Source organism: Dermacentor andersoni, chromosome 3 (assembly GCF_023375885.2).
Source record: "Dermacentor andersoni chromosome 3, qqDerAnde1_hic_scaffold, whole genome shotgun sequence".
Lineage (NCBI taxonomy): Eukaryota > Metazoa > Arthropoda > Arachnida > Ixodida > Ixodidae > Dermacentor > Dermacentor andersoni.
In genome coordinates, this window is record NC_092816.1 from 99,837,379 (window position 1) to 99,855,059 (window position 17,681).

Genomic DNA, 17,681 nt, shown 5'->3' on the forward strand with positions numbered 1-17,681 from the left:
ATAGTGGCCTGTATAAGTCGCAGAATAAGCCAGAGATCGTCTGCAGCCTTAGATAACTGAAATCTTAACGTGCAGTTTTATTTCTGTGTAGCTATGGTTTTAACGCTCCAATAAAAATTTTCATTTTTTTCTGTCTTGTTTGCATGTCTTCCTGGCAGAAAGAAACATATGTTATAGTTGATAGAAGTATAATTAACTGTCTTCGTACCCCAAAATACAATATAGCATAAATCGGTACCCACACAACTTAACTCTCAAATTTTGGGCAGTGCAAAGATAAATGGAAGCGTAATCATGACTTCGTCTTTAATTATTACCTCTTTGAGAGCATGCATGTTTAGTTCAAGCACTAATGCCTTGTGTTGCAGAAGTACGTGGAATAATATTGAGGCAACGTTTCGGCAGCTTTGCAAACCACGGAAATACATATTACCACGAAACGTTAACGTAAGAAACGCGCATTTCATGGTTACGAGGGTGTGGCAGAAAAATTCGTCTCTAAACGACAGCCCAGTTTGCCCCTTATATTCAATATAATTATTAATATAAATGCGGGATTTACGAAGTAATGCCATCTACCTTATTTACAGTCGACGGTTGGCAATCAACTGTTTGCAATGGCATTGTCTCTATAATAGTTTTCGTTTCAGCTTTGCGTCAGCCTCCTCCTCGCCTTGGCCACCAGTGCCTTCGCTGGACACGTTTCCGGTGGCTATCGCCTCGGCTACGGTCTCGGCTACACCGGCCTCGGCCTCTCCCACTATGGTCTCCAGCATGGAGTCGGCTACTCTGGCCTGACAGGATATGGCCTTGGCTACGCTTACGGTCCAGCTGCCAGCTACGCCGTCGCTGCTCCAGCTGTGGCCGCGTACGCTGTGCCAACCGTCGCCAGGGTTGCCACCACCTACGCTGCCCCAGCCGTCACCAGGGTAGCCACGACTTATGCCGCCCCAGCTGTGACCAGAGTCGAGCACGCCGCTCCAGTCATTGCCGCTGCACCAGCCGTCGCCTATGCCGCTGCTCCAGCTGTCGCTAAGGTTGCCACATACAGTGCTCCTGCTGTGACCAGTGTTTTCCGCACTGCTCCTGTGGTTGCTGCTGCCCCAGCCGTTGCAACTTACGCGGCGCCAGCTGTCGCTGCTGTCCACCACGCTCCAGCTCTTGCCGCCGTCACTCACTCTGCTCCACTTGTCGGTGCCCACCACGCCGTCGCCCCAGTATACGGCTATGGCGTCAGCGGCATCGGCTACGGCCTCGGTCACTACGGTTTCGGTCACGGTCTCCTAGGCTATGGTCTCAACTACGGCTATGGCCTCGGCTCCCCCTTCGAGTACGCCACTCTCCTGCGCAAGAAGAAGTGTAAGTGCTCTTTTGATCGCTGTTTATTTCTGCCTGTTTGCCTTTTGCAAGGGCACGTGACGTTATTTCTTCCTGAATTTTCTAATTTCAGAAACGTCTCCTTCTCGCAACGTGGAAATGGACAAAATGCACACAGAAAAGACAGAACAGTCTTCGACGGTTCGGTCATTTGTAATGACTGTAGCGGAACAATAAACTATTTGCACGTAAACTTCTGGTCTTGTCATTTAATTTACTATATCACTTAGTTGCATCACATTTATTCGAGTAGGATATACAGCAAGGTAATGTGTACGGAAAGTAGCACCTCTAGGTGACAATTGTAAGCTATTTTGTTTTAATTTAGACCAGCGTTTGAGATCTCGAAGCTACATAGATGCCCACGTACTCCTCACTTCTCGCCTTTCTAAGCCTGAACTTTTTGAGTGGCTTATATACAGGGTGTTCTTTTTTTTTTAGCTGCAGCAAATCTTTCATAATTTGCTGTGACAGATAGCTCAATTCAAACACTTCTTCTAAAATACTCGATGAGCCACGCCTGTTATATATACTATAAATCAAAAATTTTAATCGAGTAATTAAGATACTTACGCTGATTACCTTCTAACTTAAATATTTACAGCACATATTTTATTCTACGATTGCTAGCTAATAATTGTTGACGTACCCACCAGGAATGCATTCTGAGGCTGCATCAGTTTCGAGATAATAATTTCCGAAGTGGGGGAGTCCGAAACGCCTAGCGTTCGCGTTGTCCACTTCTCCACTCGTGTGTCCTGTCTGCACGCCTCACCTCAATTTTGCATAATGCCCGAAGAAACGCATTGGTGTTGCAGTCACTTTTGTGCATCAATGCACAAAAAAAAAAACGCTTTCTTAAAAAATTAAGGTAACAGGAACTCCAATTCATTCTGCGCATACTTTGAAAATTAATATCTCGAAACTGGCATAGTCCTGAGAATTCATTCCAAGTGGAGATGCCTTGAGAACTATCTGCAATTTGAAGATTATCATTTTTAGCGTAAAATAATTAATTAAAAGCTTAATTTCCATAATTATAGTAATATTCGTTTAAGCATTTGTATTTCTCGTATAAGTATTGGCCGCCTCATCAAGTAAATTAGATCTCGGTTTAGAATTGTGCTCTCTACCACAAACAATCTTTTTATGACTCCGTGCAGCTAAAAAATAAAGGCACCCGATCTGCTATAGCTTCAACGACAACTCGCTGACTCAGGTACAACAGCATCGCAGCACCGCATTCGCTCTCTATGTATGCTTGATCTTCGATGGATACATTCACACATTTATTGAGGCTTCATTTGCTCTCGTCCCTATTACTGTGGCGAAAACACAATGCAACGTTAAGTGCTGATGAAATTTGGATATACTTTGCAGAGAGAGAGAGAAAAAAAACAAGGGTAGGAAAGGCAGGGAGGTCAACCAGAACAGCATCCGGTTTGCTACCCTACACTGGGGGTGGGGGAAAGGGGAATAGAAAGAGGAAGAAAGGGAGACAGGAAGCACTGAGTACGTGTGGGAGCGACACCATACACAAGGACACTATAAACGGTCTGTTAAGCCCGTGACCTTCAAGTACCGCACTAGTGCACGAATCGCTTTTCGAGCTAGTGACGGGTGTGGCCACGGTCCGAGTATCTTTGACTCGGTGAAACATCTCGAGTCCAGTCTGCGTAAAGTTGCCCGCAGAGAGAGGCGTTGGACATCGTAGCGAGGGCAGGTACACAATAGGTGCTCGATGGTCTCCTCGCACCCACAGGAGTCGCACATCGGGCTCTCGGCCATTCCCATACGGTAGGAGTATGCGTTCGTGAACGCCACTCCCAGCCACAAGCGACACAACAAGGTTGCTTCGCCGCGGGGAAGGCTAGACTAACGGTTTAAACACAGGGGCTTTAAATAAGATATCGTGCTGAAACCATCGACGATGATTCGCAATATAGGCAATTAGCCTGAACGAACAGACGAAGAAACGAGCGCGCGGCAGTTAACGCAGAGACGGCGCGCTGCCCTGCGCTCGCCGTCACGACAGTTCTCCAAACGCTTAGACGTTTAAGGGACGAAGTGAATACCGTGGGCGGTGTTCCAGAATAAGAAGCGTTTTAGGTTTCGAGACGCTGAGAAAGTGTGCCGCCGCAGAAGAATACTAGCCAGAGGGGCACTACTTGCTTTGCGCCGAATTGTTAGTTGGCTACAAACATGCGAGCCACGGGTCAAAAAATATCACTCGTTTCGACGCCGCGAGAACCACAGCTTTCCGAGAAACGTCAGCTTGCACATTGCCGTTTCGATAATATGTTTCAACCGCATTAGTTGTGTGCGAGCGCCACTTCGAGGGGCATTTCATTAAGCGCATTGCGTAGATTCCGAGGGTTGATCTGCAGCTCATCAGTCGCACTGTTCCTTGCATGCTACCCGGGCTTACGTATCGGATAAAATTGCCGCAAGAAGAACAACGGGACCTCGGCGGGATGCCGGGCCCTAAAAGAATCCTGAAGACACAGCGAGCTAGCTTACACACGCTTCAAGCAAATAAAATGCAAACGAGGCGTGTGTCTAGCATGTCAAGAACAAGTGTTTGTGCACGAGTGGTGAAGGAAACCTGCTGAAAGACGTTCGTCTAAATGATTCTTCGTGAGAAGCTCGACAACATCTCGCCAAGTACTAAGACAAATATCAATAGCCCCATTGCAGCAGAAAGTGCCGCTTCAAGTGCAGCGGCCATGGTTATAAAGCAAACGATTGCTGGATGCATTATCTCTAGCAGATCTTTATTCATTTCTTCAGCTCAAGTCTTCTGGACGCTTGCGAGCAGCGCAAACTTGAACTTACCAAGAGCATCACCAACCCAGTCTATTACTCGCCAGCACTTCCATATGGAGAGCAACAACTTGGCTCCTGAGCGTACAGCAGCAAAAAACCACTTTGCGCTATGACACATTGAGAGTGCTGTGAAGCACTGCCACATTTCATTTAAAGCTATGGTATAGTGCCGAGAATAGGTACACAGGTACTTTGTTGTAAAAGCATGGTTTTCCTCTTTTACGTGTACGACTAAAACTTACCCTATTTCATTACACTATACCTACGTGAGCATCAAGAGTCCGAGCTATTATTTTGCATGCTACTAGCTACTTCTCTCATGGAGATAATCATAGATCATCGAACAAAGTAAGAACTTGTTGTTTTTTTCACAAGAACAAGTTAATTTATATTTATAATATTGCAAATTATTTAATTTATATTGCAAACATGTACAGCTCGGCGCACATTCTCGTGCATCTCATCTGTAATAGCACCCATGAGCGCAAGAAATCAAAGCCAAAGAGTTTATTTTTACGAATATCAATATTTATTCAGCGGTATTTTACAGTCTTCGAAACCAAGTCATCCCTATTACGGATTTCCTGGCATAAAAAGACTCCGACCCTGCGCGAAATTCGTTCGCGTACAGCACCTACATACTGCTTCGTAAAATAATTTTTGACTCACTTAGTAGCTGAGACTAACGCAACTGTGACAGTCAGCGACTCTCAGACGGCAATAAGAAACTTTGCCAACTGCCGAATCTCCCCGGAGGCACTACGCATTCTTCTTGCAGGAGGCCAAAATTACAAAAGAAAGATATACATGACCTGCACACCCGCTCACACCCTCGCGGAGGACGGCAACAACGAGGCGGCACACGACGCGGCTCGAGGGCTTACGGACCGAGCCGCAGTCGCAAGTGACGCCCCGACACCCTCCGGACGTGACGGTGCGGCAAATGAGTGGGAGTGGGTGGACAGAATGACAACATATAATGACATTACGAAACATTATAGGTTACAGGGGCGCATATTCCCGCGACCTCACGCAAGATTGACAAAAAAGCAGTCTGTCGCATGGCGGCAGTTACAAACTAGGACGTATCCGAATCCTGCGCTCTCGCACATCATATATACGGATGTATATCCTACGGACAAATGCAAAACATGTGAATTCAGAGCCACTCTGGAGCATATATTATGGGAATGCCGAGGGATAAATAACAATAAAGCCAACTCGGCCTCTAGCAGCAGCCTTCGCACGCGCTGGGAAGCCGCGCTGCTCAGCCCCGCCCTCGAGGATCAACTATGGGCCGTCCAGCGGGCCGAGGATGCCGCCAGGACCCACGAACTCCTGGCCGTCACATAGGCGGGGCCTTTGGCCCTCGCCACCAACTCGCAGGGCACACAATGAAGTTCTTTTCTCCTTCTCACTGTAGAAGAAATTATGAAGGACCACTTCAACCGTGCAGAATTTGTGCTCGTCTGCGTAGATTCAATTTTGACGTTTTTAGTGAACTAAACTGCGTTATGAGCTCCATATTTTTCCTCTCCAAGCTCTCCAAGCTCTCCAAGCTCCAAACCGGGAAGCAAACACCAGACGGACGACGAAATTATCTTCCTCTCGCAAGTGACAAGGCTTCGCCGCGTTCAAAAATTTATAAGTGTGTCTACGATGAGCTTGTGTTTACGGTTTACAGCTTAAATTCAGTAATAAACACGCTCCAGTTGCGCTATAATACGGCCGCAGTAGCACATGACGCGCACAGCTTGTGACAGGCCTTTGACCGAAGCGCTACGTTTGTCGTCTTGAGTGGAGAAGCGCTGAACTACGCTTCCCGCCTGGAAGACGGCACACCTACCCATCTGGCCACCGCAACGTCGTCTACGTTGGGCTGGCCAGTGTGAAAGAGAGATGTGACTGTAAAGCAGGAAATCCGTGGAAAGTGTTTGACACACTGGTGGACACCCCAAACGACGGAGCGACGTGCGACGATCGAGCCAGTGGCGGCCTCCCCTCCTCCTCTCACTGGCTGCCAAAGAGCGCTGGGAGCACGCGCCCACTCCCTCTTCTTGTCGCTCCGAATGAGTGGGCGATAGTGCGCCTCCCACCCCATTTTCACCCCTCCTCGCTGCGAGAGTGGGACGTGCCTCCTCCCCTGCACTCCACCCCCCCCCCTTTCAAGACTGCACTTACGCCCTCGCCCGAGATGAGGCACACTTTCTTTTCATCAACAGCATCATCAGCCTATTTTTGTCGTCTGCAGGACGAAGACCTCTCCCCGCAAAACTGCAATTACCCCTGTCCTGCGCCAACCCATTCCGCAACTGATACCTTCCTCTAGGCGCGTTTCAACGCTTTCCCTCCCAGAAATCTGACCTACCCAAAGAAGCTTCAATGGACCTACCGTCGTACCACGGATAATAGACTTTCCTACTATGATTACTACAGGGATCTCTCAAGCGACCATGGGAATGATGGGTAGTAATTGGATTTGCTTAATATTCGTACTTGTGAATTCTGATGCTCTTCCGCCTTCGTTTATAGGCTTTATATGCCTTCATTGACATAAATTTCAGAGCAATATACGCTTCTCTGAGTGCAGATGTCTGAGGAACACACATCATCGATTATATTTGCATGGGATTCAGCCTGTCGAGGTGGTTATATCAAAAGGCGCCAAGCGCCTCAATGCGCTGGCTTGCACGCGAGAAATTGATAAGGGTGTTCTATGCCGCTTGTCTAGGCATGCGTTCGTGCCGCAATGGTTTCAATGTCGGGCTTCTGTGTTAGAGGTCCTGTGGTCGAATGCTGTCGTTAGACAATTTCATTGTTTTGTCAATTACTTATTACACCGTACTTTGCTGAAAATGATGACTTTCCAAGGTCGAGAATACTTTCGAAGCAAAAACGACCAAGTTTGGGCGAATCCCGTAGACACTAGCTCCCATAGACACTAGCGTGAGCGTTCCCTCTAGTAATGATGGTACGAAAGGCTATGCCATGGACCTACCATGAAAACGGCTAAAAGGGCCATACAAAGTTATTCGCCTTTAAACACAACATTGGCCTTCTAAAGTAACGAATTGCGGACGCCAAACACACCACCACGTCACCTTTCCTTTACTGTGCGAGACGCTCGAGATTCTGTTAGAGAACACATTGCACAGATGTGTAACATGGAAATGAAATTTTTAGCTCACTCAAACATTAGGGACACTACAGGCAAACAAGGCAGTAATTTGGGCTCCATTGAATTAAAGAATCTCTGACCAAGTCTGGACATTGTAAACAGACAAACGCGGCACGTATATCACACGGTGACATTTGTGCTTGCTAAGGTATCTAGCAGCCCAGCGGCGCAATAGCAGCTCAAACTTCAAGTACAATCCCCCGTACCGCGGCTTTTAATGGAACGTGGACCCAGTTTGGAGGTGCTTGCGGGCGCGTTGTTTGAATGCGACTGTTGTAAGTCTGACCTGCATGAGGGAGTGATTGGTGGTAAGCGGTTCATGTACATTTACCCAGCTCGCCTTAGTGGTTCCTTTGATGAATGTGAGATCCGGAGTGGTGGCACGTTCCACCGAATTAGCATCGCGGTTGAATGATTCTGTATCATTGAGAAGGGAACATTGTGCCTGTTGTATAGCACGGAAGAGGGATGTTTCTTTGCGGTTGTTCTTCGCGTACCCACAGGATGTGATCTATGCATTGAAGTCCCCAGCAATCGAATGGGCAAAGTAACGTGCTGGTCGAAATTGGGCTACTTCTTGGGAGAAGTCGGCTTTCAGTGTTCGCTATTGTTTTGTTTTTTTGGGCAGGGAGGGGGGTTTGTATGCCTTTGTGATATATAGATGACAGGATTTACTAGAATTGCCATTGCCCGTTGAATATCCGCGAACTGTGAGGTATTGTTGCGTGTCATGTATAGGTGTGGCTACCAGGTTTTTTCGGACCAAGATGACAAGTATTGTTTGGGTGCAGTACCTTGCATAACCAGCGTCGCTGGGGACTAGAACATCAGGACGACGTCCCGTTCGGCAATGTACCACATGAGCAATCCGCGCTTACGAGAGTAACCCCTACAGCTTCACTACCACAATAAAAGGTCGGTTGCCATGATTGCCACCAGCATCACTTTAGATCACACGTACAATAATGGATAGAACACTTTCAAGGGATGCATTTTATGTATATATGCCACAAGACAAACTTTCGAATTAAGGAAAAAGTATGCACGTGCAAGTGTGGCCAATATCTAAAGCGCCCTCGCCGCAATCGTTGAAAGACCGATTTATCGGGTTTCGCATTACATTGGCGATTAGCGCCACCTCGCCATGCTCCGCTACTGGGGCTGTTAATCGGCACACAAAAACATCAAACAAATTAATTTTATTCTGAATTCAACCCGATCGTGCTAATTCAGTACGTTCTCAAAATCCGTTAACGTTATGCCAGACATACCTTCCTATAGACGAGGTCACGAAAAAAATAAGAACGATTACGCCAGTATTTTTTTCACGCAATGTTCGGTTAGGCGATGCTCGTGCAACTTCATTTGGGCTCATGGTCTTCGGTGCAAGGCGTTGGACTGAATGTGTAATCGCATACTGTTCAACCAGAGGCCCACGTCCTTTTCTTTTATTAATTTTTGCACTAAAAACGAGAGCGCAGCATGTGACCTGAAATGGAAATAAGAACCATTTCTCGGACATTCCAGTTTAAATGAAAGCTGAGGAAGGCGTACAGCAGGAAATATGTAAAACTATTACTTCTTTCTCGCGCACGTGCGCATTGGCTGTTAGCGGAGAGAAAATTATTATTCTTGAAGTGTGGGTTAACCTCGCTCTCAGCAGCGGTAAAGGCCGGTTTATGACTTGTTCTCTTAGCCAACTATCAGGTATAAAAGCTCCTATTTCGCGAGTCGAAAACAGAAGCACCTGCTCCTCCACCTGATTAGGACCACCACCAGTATGGTAAGTCTTTCGTTACCTCAGCCGTACCTACCGTTTGGCACCACAAATAGAACATTATTGACTAAATTTGACCTTGTTGGCTTTGATGAAGCATTTTTAGTGCCACTTTCGCCAAAATGTATAGGAGAGAAGTCTATATTTTTTTACCTCTGCGTACATGTTCGGCAAACTTCGCATGTCAACATGTTACACTAGAACGAAAGGTCAGTAGCTTGCTTGGCATCACTTGCGTTGACATAATATCTGCTAACTAAGCTCCACAAGTTTATTTGTAACATATAATGATCGAGAAACTTCGATCCAGAAGTCGGTGCTTTGCGGCTTAGAGAAGGCAGCATTGGCCTTATTTTTAAGGAGAAAAAGATGCTCGAAAAACACTCGACAGAAAAACAACAAGCTATGACTCGCCAGTCGGGTTCAAGTCACCTTTAGTATAGATTCTTTGAGGAGGTTCCAATAGTGCTCCTTTCTGCCTACTATACAGATTACAGAGCGCAGAACTACAGACAGACTGTTGAGTGGCCTCTAACTTTGCATAGGGTTTGCAGATTTGAAGATCCCATGAACGTGCAGAAATTAATAGACTTATTCAACGCTATTTTAATGTTCCCTGGATAGGACAAGTGCATACAAAGCAAAGTACAGATGAGCAGGCTATTATGTCTATTAACTGCCATTTTGTTAACGAACCTATTTTTTGTGAGCCCCACGGGAGTCCCGGACAAGGGATCCCCCCCCCCCCCCGTATACATTGTAACGGCTGACCCCTTAGGGTTCAGCTCACACCTCTCCTTTAAATAGGAGAGCTCAAGTTTATCGCCACTACCACCCAGATCATCACTCGCTTTTACGGTTTCCTAACATAAACGCTGATACAGTTGGATCAGTTCGCTGATTGTAGCGTTGTGCTGAAGCTATGTGTTTAAATAGTTGCTACTTGAAACGCAAAGCAGAACTACACATTTTGTTTTCGTAACCTAAGGAGCCTACAAGCGCAGATTACCCTCATCACCTGACTGCACGTACGTAATTAGGATTGCAATAGGCTGAAGTCCCATTATTCGATGTTTTTTCAGAGTCGACGGTATAACGTTAAGAGCCAGCGGTATTTCATGGGCATTAAAATATACTCAGTGCCCACAACCCACTTCTTCACCACTGTCTTACAACCCATTTCTAGCCCATGTTTCCCTACAATGAGCAAGATTGAATGAAAGGATTAGCTGTTCATCTGTGGATTGCCACACTGTTCGAGGCAACGTACAGAAACATTTATTACATCAGGACATGCTAAACCCTTCAGCGCAGATTCGTAACTACTAACGTTTCTCTATTTCAAGCTGCGTGCCTGCATTGTCCTCGCCTTGGCCACGTGTGCCTTTGGTCATCCAACTGGCACTTACACCCTCGCCAGTAACCTCGGTTACGGGCTCGGCTACGGCAACCTCGGCTATGGCGGCCTCGGCTACGGAGGCCTTGGTCTCTCTCACTATGGCCTTTCCCATGGAGTTGGCTACTCCGGCTTGACTGGCTATGGTGTTGGTTACGGATACGGCTATGCCCCATCCGCCAGCTACGCTGTCGCTGCGCCAGCCGTTACCCGTACCGTCTCCACCTACCACGCCGCTCCAGCTGTGACCGCTGTCCACGCTGCTCCAGCCGTGACCGCTGTCCATGCTGCTCCCGCTGTGACCGCTGTCCACGCCGCCCCAGCCGTCGCCACCTACGCCGCTGCCCCAGCTGTCACCAGGGTTGTCCAGTCCACTCCAGTTGTCGCCACCTACGCTGCTGCCCCAGCTGTAACCAGGGTGGTCCAGTCTGCTCCTCTTGTCCAGAGCTATGCTGCTGCCCCAGCCGTGACCACTGTTCACGCTGCTCCAGCTGTGGCTACCGTCCACGCTGCCCCAGCCGTGACCGCTGTTCACGCTGCTCCAGCTTTTGCTGCCGTCCACGCTGCCCCAGCTGTTGCCACCGTCGCCCACGCCGCTCCAGCCGTCGCCACCTACAGCGTCGCCCACGCGGCCCCAGCAGTCGCCACTTATGGTGTTGCTCACGCTGTCCCAGCTTACTACGGCTACGGCGTTGGCTCCCTCGGATACGGTGCCGGCAGCTACGGTTATGGCCACGGTCTCCTCGGATACGGCCTGAACTACGGTTACGGTCTTGGCTCCCCTCTCAGCTACTCCACCCTCCTCCGCAAGAAGAAGTGTAAGTTGTACTATCTAATCGGAAGTAGCTTTGTTCAGAGTTCTTGTGTTGTATTCAGATGCAGCAATAATGATTAATTCTTCTCTCTCCTTGCAGAAATTTACATGATCAAGACCTTCCAACTGCATGGAAATCACAAAGCAATGGAGCAGCTTATTTGGAGGTTTCAATCAAGTTTATTGATTCCTACTTCACAATAAACTGTTCTCTCAAAACTGTCCTCTCTCAACTATCCCATGCTGTGAACATTTATACACATGAAACCAGGCTACATAATTGGCCGTCAAGTTTGAATTTTCAAGAAGGCTGCCCTGAAGCTAAAGCTTTCTTGTATGAAAATGAGCGTGCATATATATGCGGCATTCGAAATGTTGCATTTAGTATTGTCCTTGTTATCACTCGCTAAAGAAGACTGTCTTCCCAATCCAGTATGCCATTAAATTGATTAAATGGTGTAATAACTGTAGTAGCTGCCAAGAGCCTTGCGACCTTGGTGACCACTCCGAACGTTATATACATGACATTTTCTGCCCAACGTGGCAAGAAAGATTAAAAAAATAAAGTAAGCACAGCAATAGTACAGCAGCCATGCAGAATGCGATGACATGAATAAATAGTATGATGACATGACAATGAATATAACAATTAAGAATCTCACCACAATATAAAAGCAACCTTCCAAGTTAAGTGCAAGCAAAAGCTTCTTGTTCAAAAACAATGAATCGTGTTCTCGCTATAGTCGTGTCCCTTGGAAAGGTGCGAGGACGCCGTGATAAAATTGACGCAGACACGTAGTAAGTTCACTTGATGGAACGAGAAAGAGCAAAAGCGTGAACAGCATGATGTAGTCAAGGTCACCTTGCACTATATGGCGTAAGAATATGTCACGATCAAGCCGTCCTTCACGCAGTCACAAGACCCTTTTGTGTAAATATCAGTTCACACCATGAAACATGCGCCAGCAAATGTGCATGACGTTCACGATGGACATACAAGTAGCTGTAAGAAAATGACTAATGGTACGAAACGACTGAGGCAAACTCTAGCCGTGAACAAAGCAGCCCACAGCAGAGAGTGCTCTTACATTGATATCTACGAGCAATTCTTAAACCGCGAAATTGCATCAACATATCGTAGGCCCCTCTTAACAACATTCGTCACAAGTAAAGAAACATGCGGCTGCTTGTCTAATTGAGCTTCGTGGTCCCTGACAAACGATAAACGTAGTATTCCTCCCCTTGAATGTCAATAACTCGATACTACTTTCTCGAACTGCCTAGGGAAAGATAATACTGAAGTTTTGTTCGGGTTCAAAGTGAGTCTATTGAGTAAGCACCATTTCCATGGAATAAGTTCAGAGTTCATTTGCGGAAATGTTTGTGTCTACTGAAGAAAGTCGCAGATTCACCAGAAATGCAAAGCATCGACTGCAATAGCCAATTAGTAGACAACTATCAGAATTAAGGCTAGTAATATTATCGGCCGTGTAAACGTGGAAACATTCGCTTATTAAGTGAATTACGAAGCATAGTGTCAGCGCGCGCAAGCAGACGTGAACACATCACACTCCATGAGCGCGGACAATCGCTGTCAAAATGCTCGCGTGAGCAAGCGGCAGCAGACGCGAACGAGGTGACTTTCGCGTGGTCTGTCACTTCAATGCAAGAGCAGCGAGAACACAGTGCGCAAAACGGTATGAGCTGTCTGCAGCTTCCTTTCAAGAAGCCGCGCGGGCGACAGTGCTAACTGCACACTGTCTGGCGAACTAAAAGCCCCCTCCTTCCCTCCCTCCCCCGCTGCTTTAGAGGATCTTATAGGTCACTATCTTCTAAGCTTTGGTGCTGGTTAAGGTGGTACGGGTGAAAGGCCGTCACTTAGAATCCTCCAAACTGATGACTTGGAAATTGGTACCTGGGCGGCCCGTTCCGCACCCTAGCATGAGGGTTTGAGGTCATAAATGCTAGAACATCCGTGCGTAAACTATATCTGAAAGATGGAGTCATCCACCGCTGTTTCTGGAAGCTGCCGGTCTGGCTCAGGTTTTCATAATTTCTGAAATAGCCGATGCGTTTGGTCTACCGCCATGATATATATATATATATTATAATACCGAGACCGATCAAGTTGTCCAGCGCTGTTTATTCCAAAAAAGGCAACGCCCGCAGCTCACGCGCGAAGAAGTCGAAGAAGAGTGAAGATGATGATGGCTATGTACAAATGAAAACGACGAAGTACGTTAATAGTGCTTACACTAACTTCCCCCCGTCATGGAAGCGGCCAGCCTGGCCGCAAATTAGAGATTATCTAAACGGGGAGTGAAGGGCTTCATCCGCGACACGTGAACAATTTCGGCATTCCGGCGGCGCCGGTCAGTGACGGAGTGTACTGGGCGGACGAGATAGTTCACTGCAGATGTTTGCTGCACAACGGTGTATGGACCAATGTAGCGTGGAAGGAACTTCTCACAGAGGCCTGGGGTGCGGACTGGAGTCCAAAGCAGGACTTGGTCTCCTGGGTGAAAACGTAGGTCACGGCGTTTGTTGTCGCAGTAACGCTTGCGCTCAGCTTGGGTAGCTTCTGTGCTTTGCCGGGCGATTTGACGGCAATGTGCAACTCGGGCAGCAAAATCTTCTGGAAGCGACGCGTCAGGCGAAGAAGGTGCGAAAAATAGTTCTCGGTCAAATATGGTGGAAGGAGATCGTCCATACACAAGGAAGAAAGGGCTGTAGCCGGTAGTCCGTTGAATAGCAGTATTATATGCGAATGTCACAAAAGGAAGAATTTTATCCCAGTCAGTGTGGTCAGGACGGATGTACATGGCAATCATGTCAGACAGCGTACGGTGGAAGCGCTCAGTAAGGCCATTGGTTTGCGGATGATAAGTAGAAGTAGATTTGTGGACGGTATTAGTGGCTCGAAGAACTTCCTCGAGAACTTGTGAAATGAACGCCTTGCCACGGTCACTGAGAAGAACGCGAGGAGCCCCGTGGCGCAAGACGATGGCGCGCAAGAAAAAGTCGGCGACCTCAGAAGCGGTGCCGGATCGCAGAGGGGCAGTCTCGGCATATCTTGTTAAATGGTCGACCGAAGTGACAATCCAACGGTGACCGGAGGGTGTCAACGGCAAGGGACCATATAAATCAATGCCAACAAATTCAAAAGGTGCGTCCGGGCAAGGGAGAGGTTGTAGTAAACCGGCAGGAGGGGATGTCGAGCGTTTGCGGTGCTGACATGACGCACAAGAGGCAATGTATTTGGCCACCGTTGTGGATAGGCCAGGCCAGAAGCAGCGGGTCTTTATGCGGTCGTAAGTCTTGTGGAAGCCTAAGTGGCCAGCCGATACATCGTCGTGAAGTGCCTCTAATACCCGCAAGCGAAGGCAGCGAGGTAGAACTGGGACCCACCGGTGACCTGTTGGGTGGTAAACGTAGCGGTGTAGCACGCCACCTTGAAGGCGGAATTGTCGAAGTTGGCGTCGCAAGCGGCTGTTGGGTGGTTCGGTGAACCCACTAAGGCGATCCATGAGAGCTCGACAGTAGGAGTCGGCCCGCTGAAGCGAGACGAAATCAGAGCGTGATGAAAGCGTAACTTGGTCCAGGGGCGTTATCGAGAGCTGGTGGGAGGCAAGCGTAGCATCGGAACGACGTGGTTGGGAAGACGACGGCGCGTTACCGGGAGAGAGTGAGAGTGGGCAGCGAGACAATGCGTCTGCATCATGATGGCGTTTTCCAGACTTGTATGTTATAGTGAAGTCATATTCCTGCAATCGCAGTATCCAGCGTCCTAAGCGTCCTGACATGTTTTTCATTGATGACAGCCAACACAGAGCATGATGGTCGGTGACGATGGTGAAGTGGCGGCCGTAAAGGTATGGGCGAAATTTCTGAATCGACCAAACGATAGCCAGGCACTCTTGCTCTGTAATGGTGTAGTTCCGCTCAGCTGGAGAAAGTGTTCGGCTGGCATATGCTATGACTTGCTCTTTAGATTCTGTATTACGTTGCAGAAGTACTGCGCCAATACCTTGTGCGCTTGCGTCAGTATGGAGTATGGTGGGGGCACGATTATCGAAGTGGCGAAGCACTGGTCCAGAAGTAAGATGCCGCTTAAGAGCTTGAAAAGCCGACTCGCAGTCGCTAGTCCACGTGAAAGAGGCACCGGTAACCAGTAGCTTGTGTAGAGGAGCTGCTATTGCTGCGAAGTTGCGTATAAATCTACGAAAATATGACGCCAAGCCGAGGAAACTACGTAGATCTTTCTGTTGCTGGGGGCGAGGAAACTGAAGAACGGCACTAATCTTTTCGGGGTCAGGCTGGATGCCAGCTTTTGAGACGACGTGACCCAATACTTTTATTGTTTTGCTTGCAAATTTGCATTTTTTTGTATTGATTTGGAGACCAGCATTCGCAAGGCACTTGAGAACTTCGTCTAATCGATGAAGATGTTGGCTGAAGTCAGACGAAAAGATGACAATATCGTCCAGATAACAGAGGCATGTCTTCCATTTTAGACCACGAAGTACGTTGTCTATCATGCGCTCAAATGTGGCAGGAGCATTACAAAGGCCAAAAGGCATCACGTTAAATTCATAAAGGCCATCCGGTGTAGCGAATGCGGTCTTTTCTTTGTCAGTCTCGTTCATCGGAATTTGCCAATATCCTGACCGAAGATCAAGGCTGGAGAAATACTCCGCCCCTTGTAGTGTGTCCAAAGCGTCGTCAATTCGAGGTATTGGATATACGTCCTTGCGTGTGATCTTATTGAGCGCTCGATAATCCACGCAAAAGCGAACTGAGCCATCTTTTTTCTTTACCAGGACCACGGGAGACGCCCATGGGCTAGATGAAGGTCGTATTATCTTCCGCGCAAGCATGTCAGCAACCTGTTGTTCAATGACCTTTCGTTCGGACGGCGATACACGATAGGGGCGTCGTCGTATAATAGCGGAACCATCGGTTTCGATGCGGTGTGTAGCCGCAGGAGTTTGGCTCAACACAGGGGAACAGCTATCGAAACAGGCTTTGTGTTTTACCAAGACCACCATTAGGGCTTCGGACTGCGCGGCTGTTAGGTCAGAACCAAGAACGGCTGGAGGAGGGAAAGAATCATCCAAACCTGAGGTTGGGGCTGGCGATGAAGAAGGGCAAAGCGCGACTAGACAGATAGGTTGAGTGTCGGCGAGGGTTGCCACAGTCATCCCTTTGGGCAGCATCACAGGATCTGGGGTCGTGTTGCAAGCAGACAGAAGGGCGCGGCCGCGTGAAAACCGGACGAGACAGGTGGCAATGAGAATTCCTCGAGAAGTACAGCGGGAAGAAGGGGCGACTAGGGCGTCTCCGTCGGCGATCTGACTGGATGTTACGGCTACAACGTCTTCGTGACCAGGACGCAGGACGTAGTCGGCAGCGATGGTCAAGTTCACGCATGAAAGTGAAGAGTCCGCAACAGGTTCAAGCTCTGTATCCGTGATGTGGACAACTTCCTCTCTACATGAAATGACGGCTGAAGCAGAATGTAGGAAGTCCCAACCCAGTATAAGTTCATGGATACACGTTGGAAGGATGATAAACTCGATGTGGTGGCGTATGCCGTCGATGAGAACACGAGCAGTACACTGTCCGTCAGGGTGAATGAATGCATTATTAGCACCACGCAAAATAGGTCCAAGATAAGGCGTTTTTACTTTACGGAGCCGCGAACACAGATCACTCCGAAGAACAGAAACGGCGGCACCGGTATCGATGAGAGCTGACGCGGGAACACCTTCGACAGTCACAGAAAGCATGTTGGCCGGGCGAACAGGAGGAATTTTTGAAGACCGATAAGAAGCAGTTTCCCCTCCAAAAACTGCAACAGTTAGTTTTCCGAGTGCTGGTCGACAAAATGGGAAGTGGGGCGAAGCGGTGATGTAGAGCGCCGGTAAGGGGATGGGGAACGACGTCTGGCCGAACGGGAACTATGAGGCAGATTGGGAGCAGCTGGTGGAGACGGAGAACGCTGTTGCGGGGACGAGTACGGTCCGGGATAGTAGTCGTCTGATCGGCGAGTGCGGTCTCTTTCGTGCTCAGCATAGCCTCGCCTTTCATCCTGCTGGCGCCGGCGACAGAAGCGAGATATATGGCCGCGTATACCGCAGTAAAAACAAACTGGACGAGGTGGACGCCACTGAGGGTACGATGGCGCAGCAAGTGCTCTGGTTCCCATCGAAGCCAAATGGTCATAGGAAGCGCCAGTAGGCACGGAAGGCACGGTAGGGGTGGGTAGCGAAACAACATCCGCGTAGGTAGGTGTGGAGCGCGCTACCGGAGC

General features: G+C 48.4%; 1 protein-coding gene across 1 annotated transcript in view; it reads left to right on the forward strand.

The window, feature by feature from the left end:
- The window catches only part of LOC126541005 (uncharacterized), a 39,153-nt gene that overhangs the window by 642 nt on the left and 20,830 nt on the right, over positions 1–17,681 (forward strand). Inside the window, exons 2-4 of the mRNA XM_072286867.1 lie at positions 651–1,363; positions 9,089–9,164; positions 10,505–11,372. Of these exons, the coding sequence (XP_072142968.1) occupies positions 651–1,363; positions 9,089–9,164; positions 10,505–11,372 (1,657 nt within the window). The remainder of the gene's footprint in view (positions 1–650; positions 1,364–9,088; positions 9,165–10,504; positions 11,373–17,681) is intronic.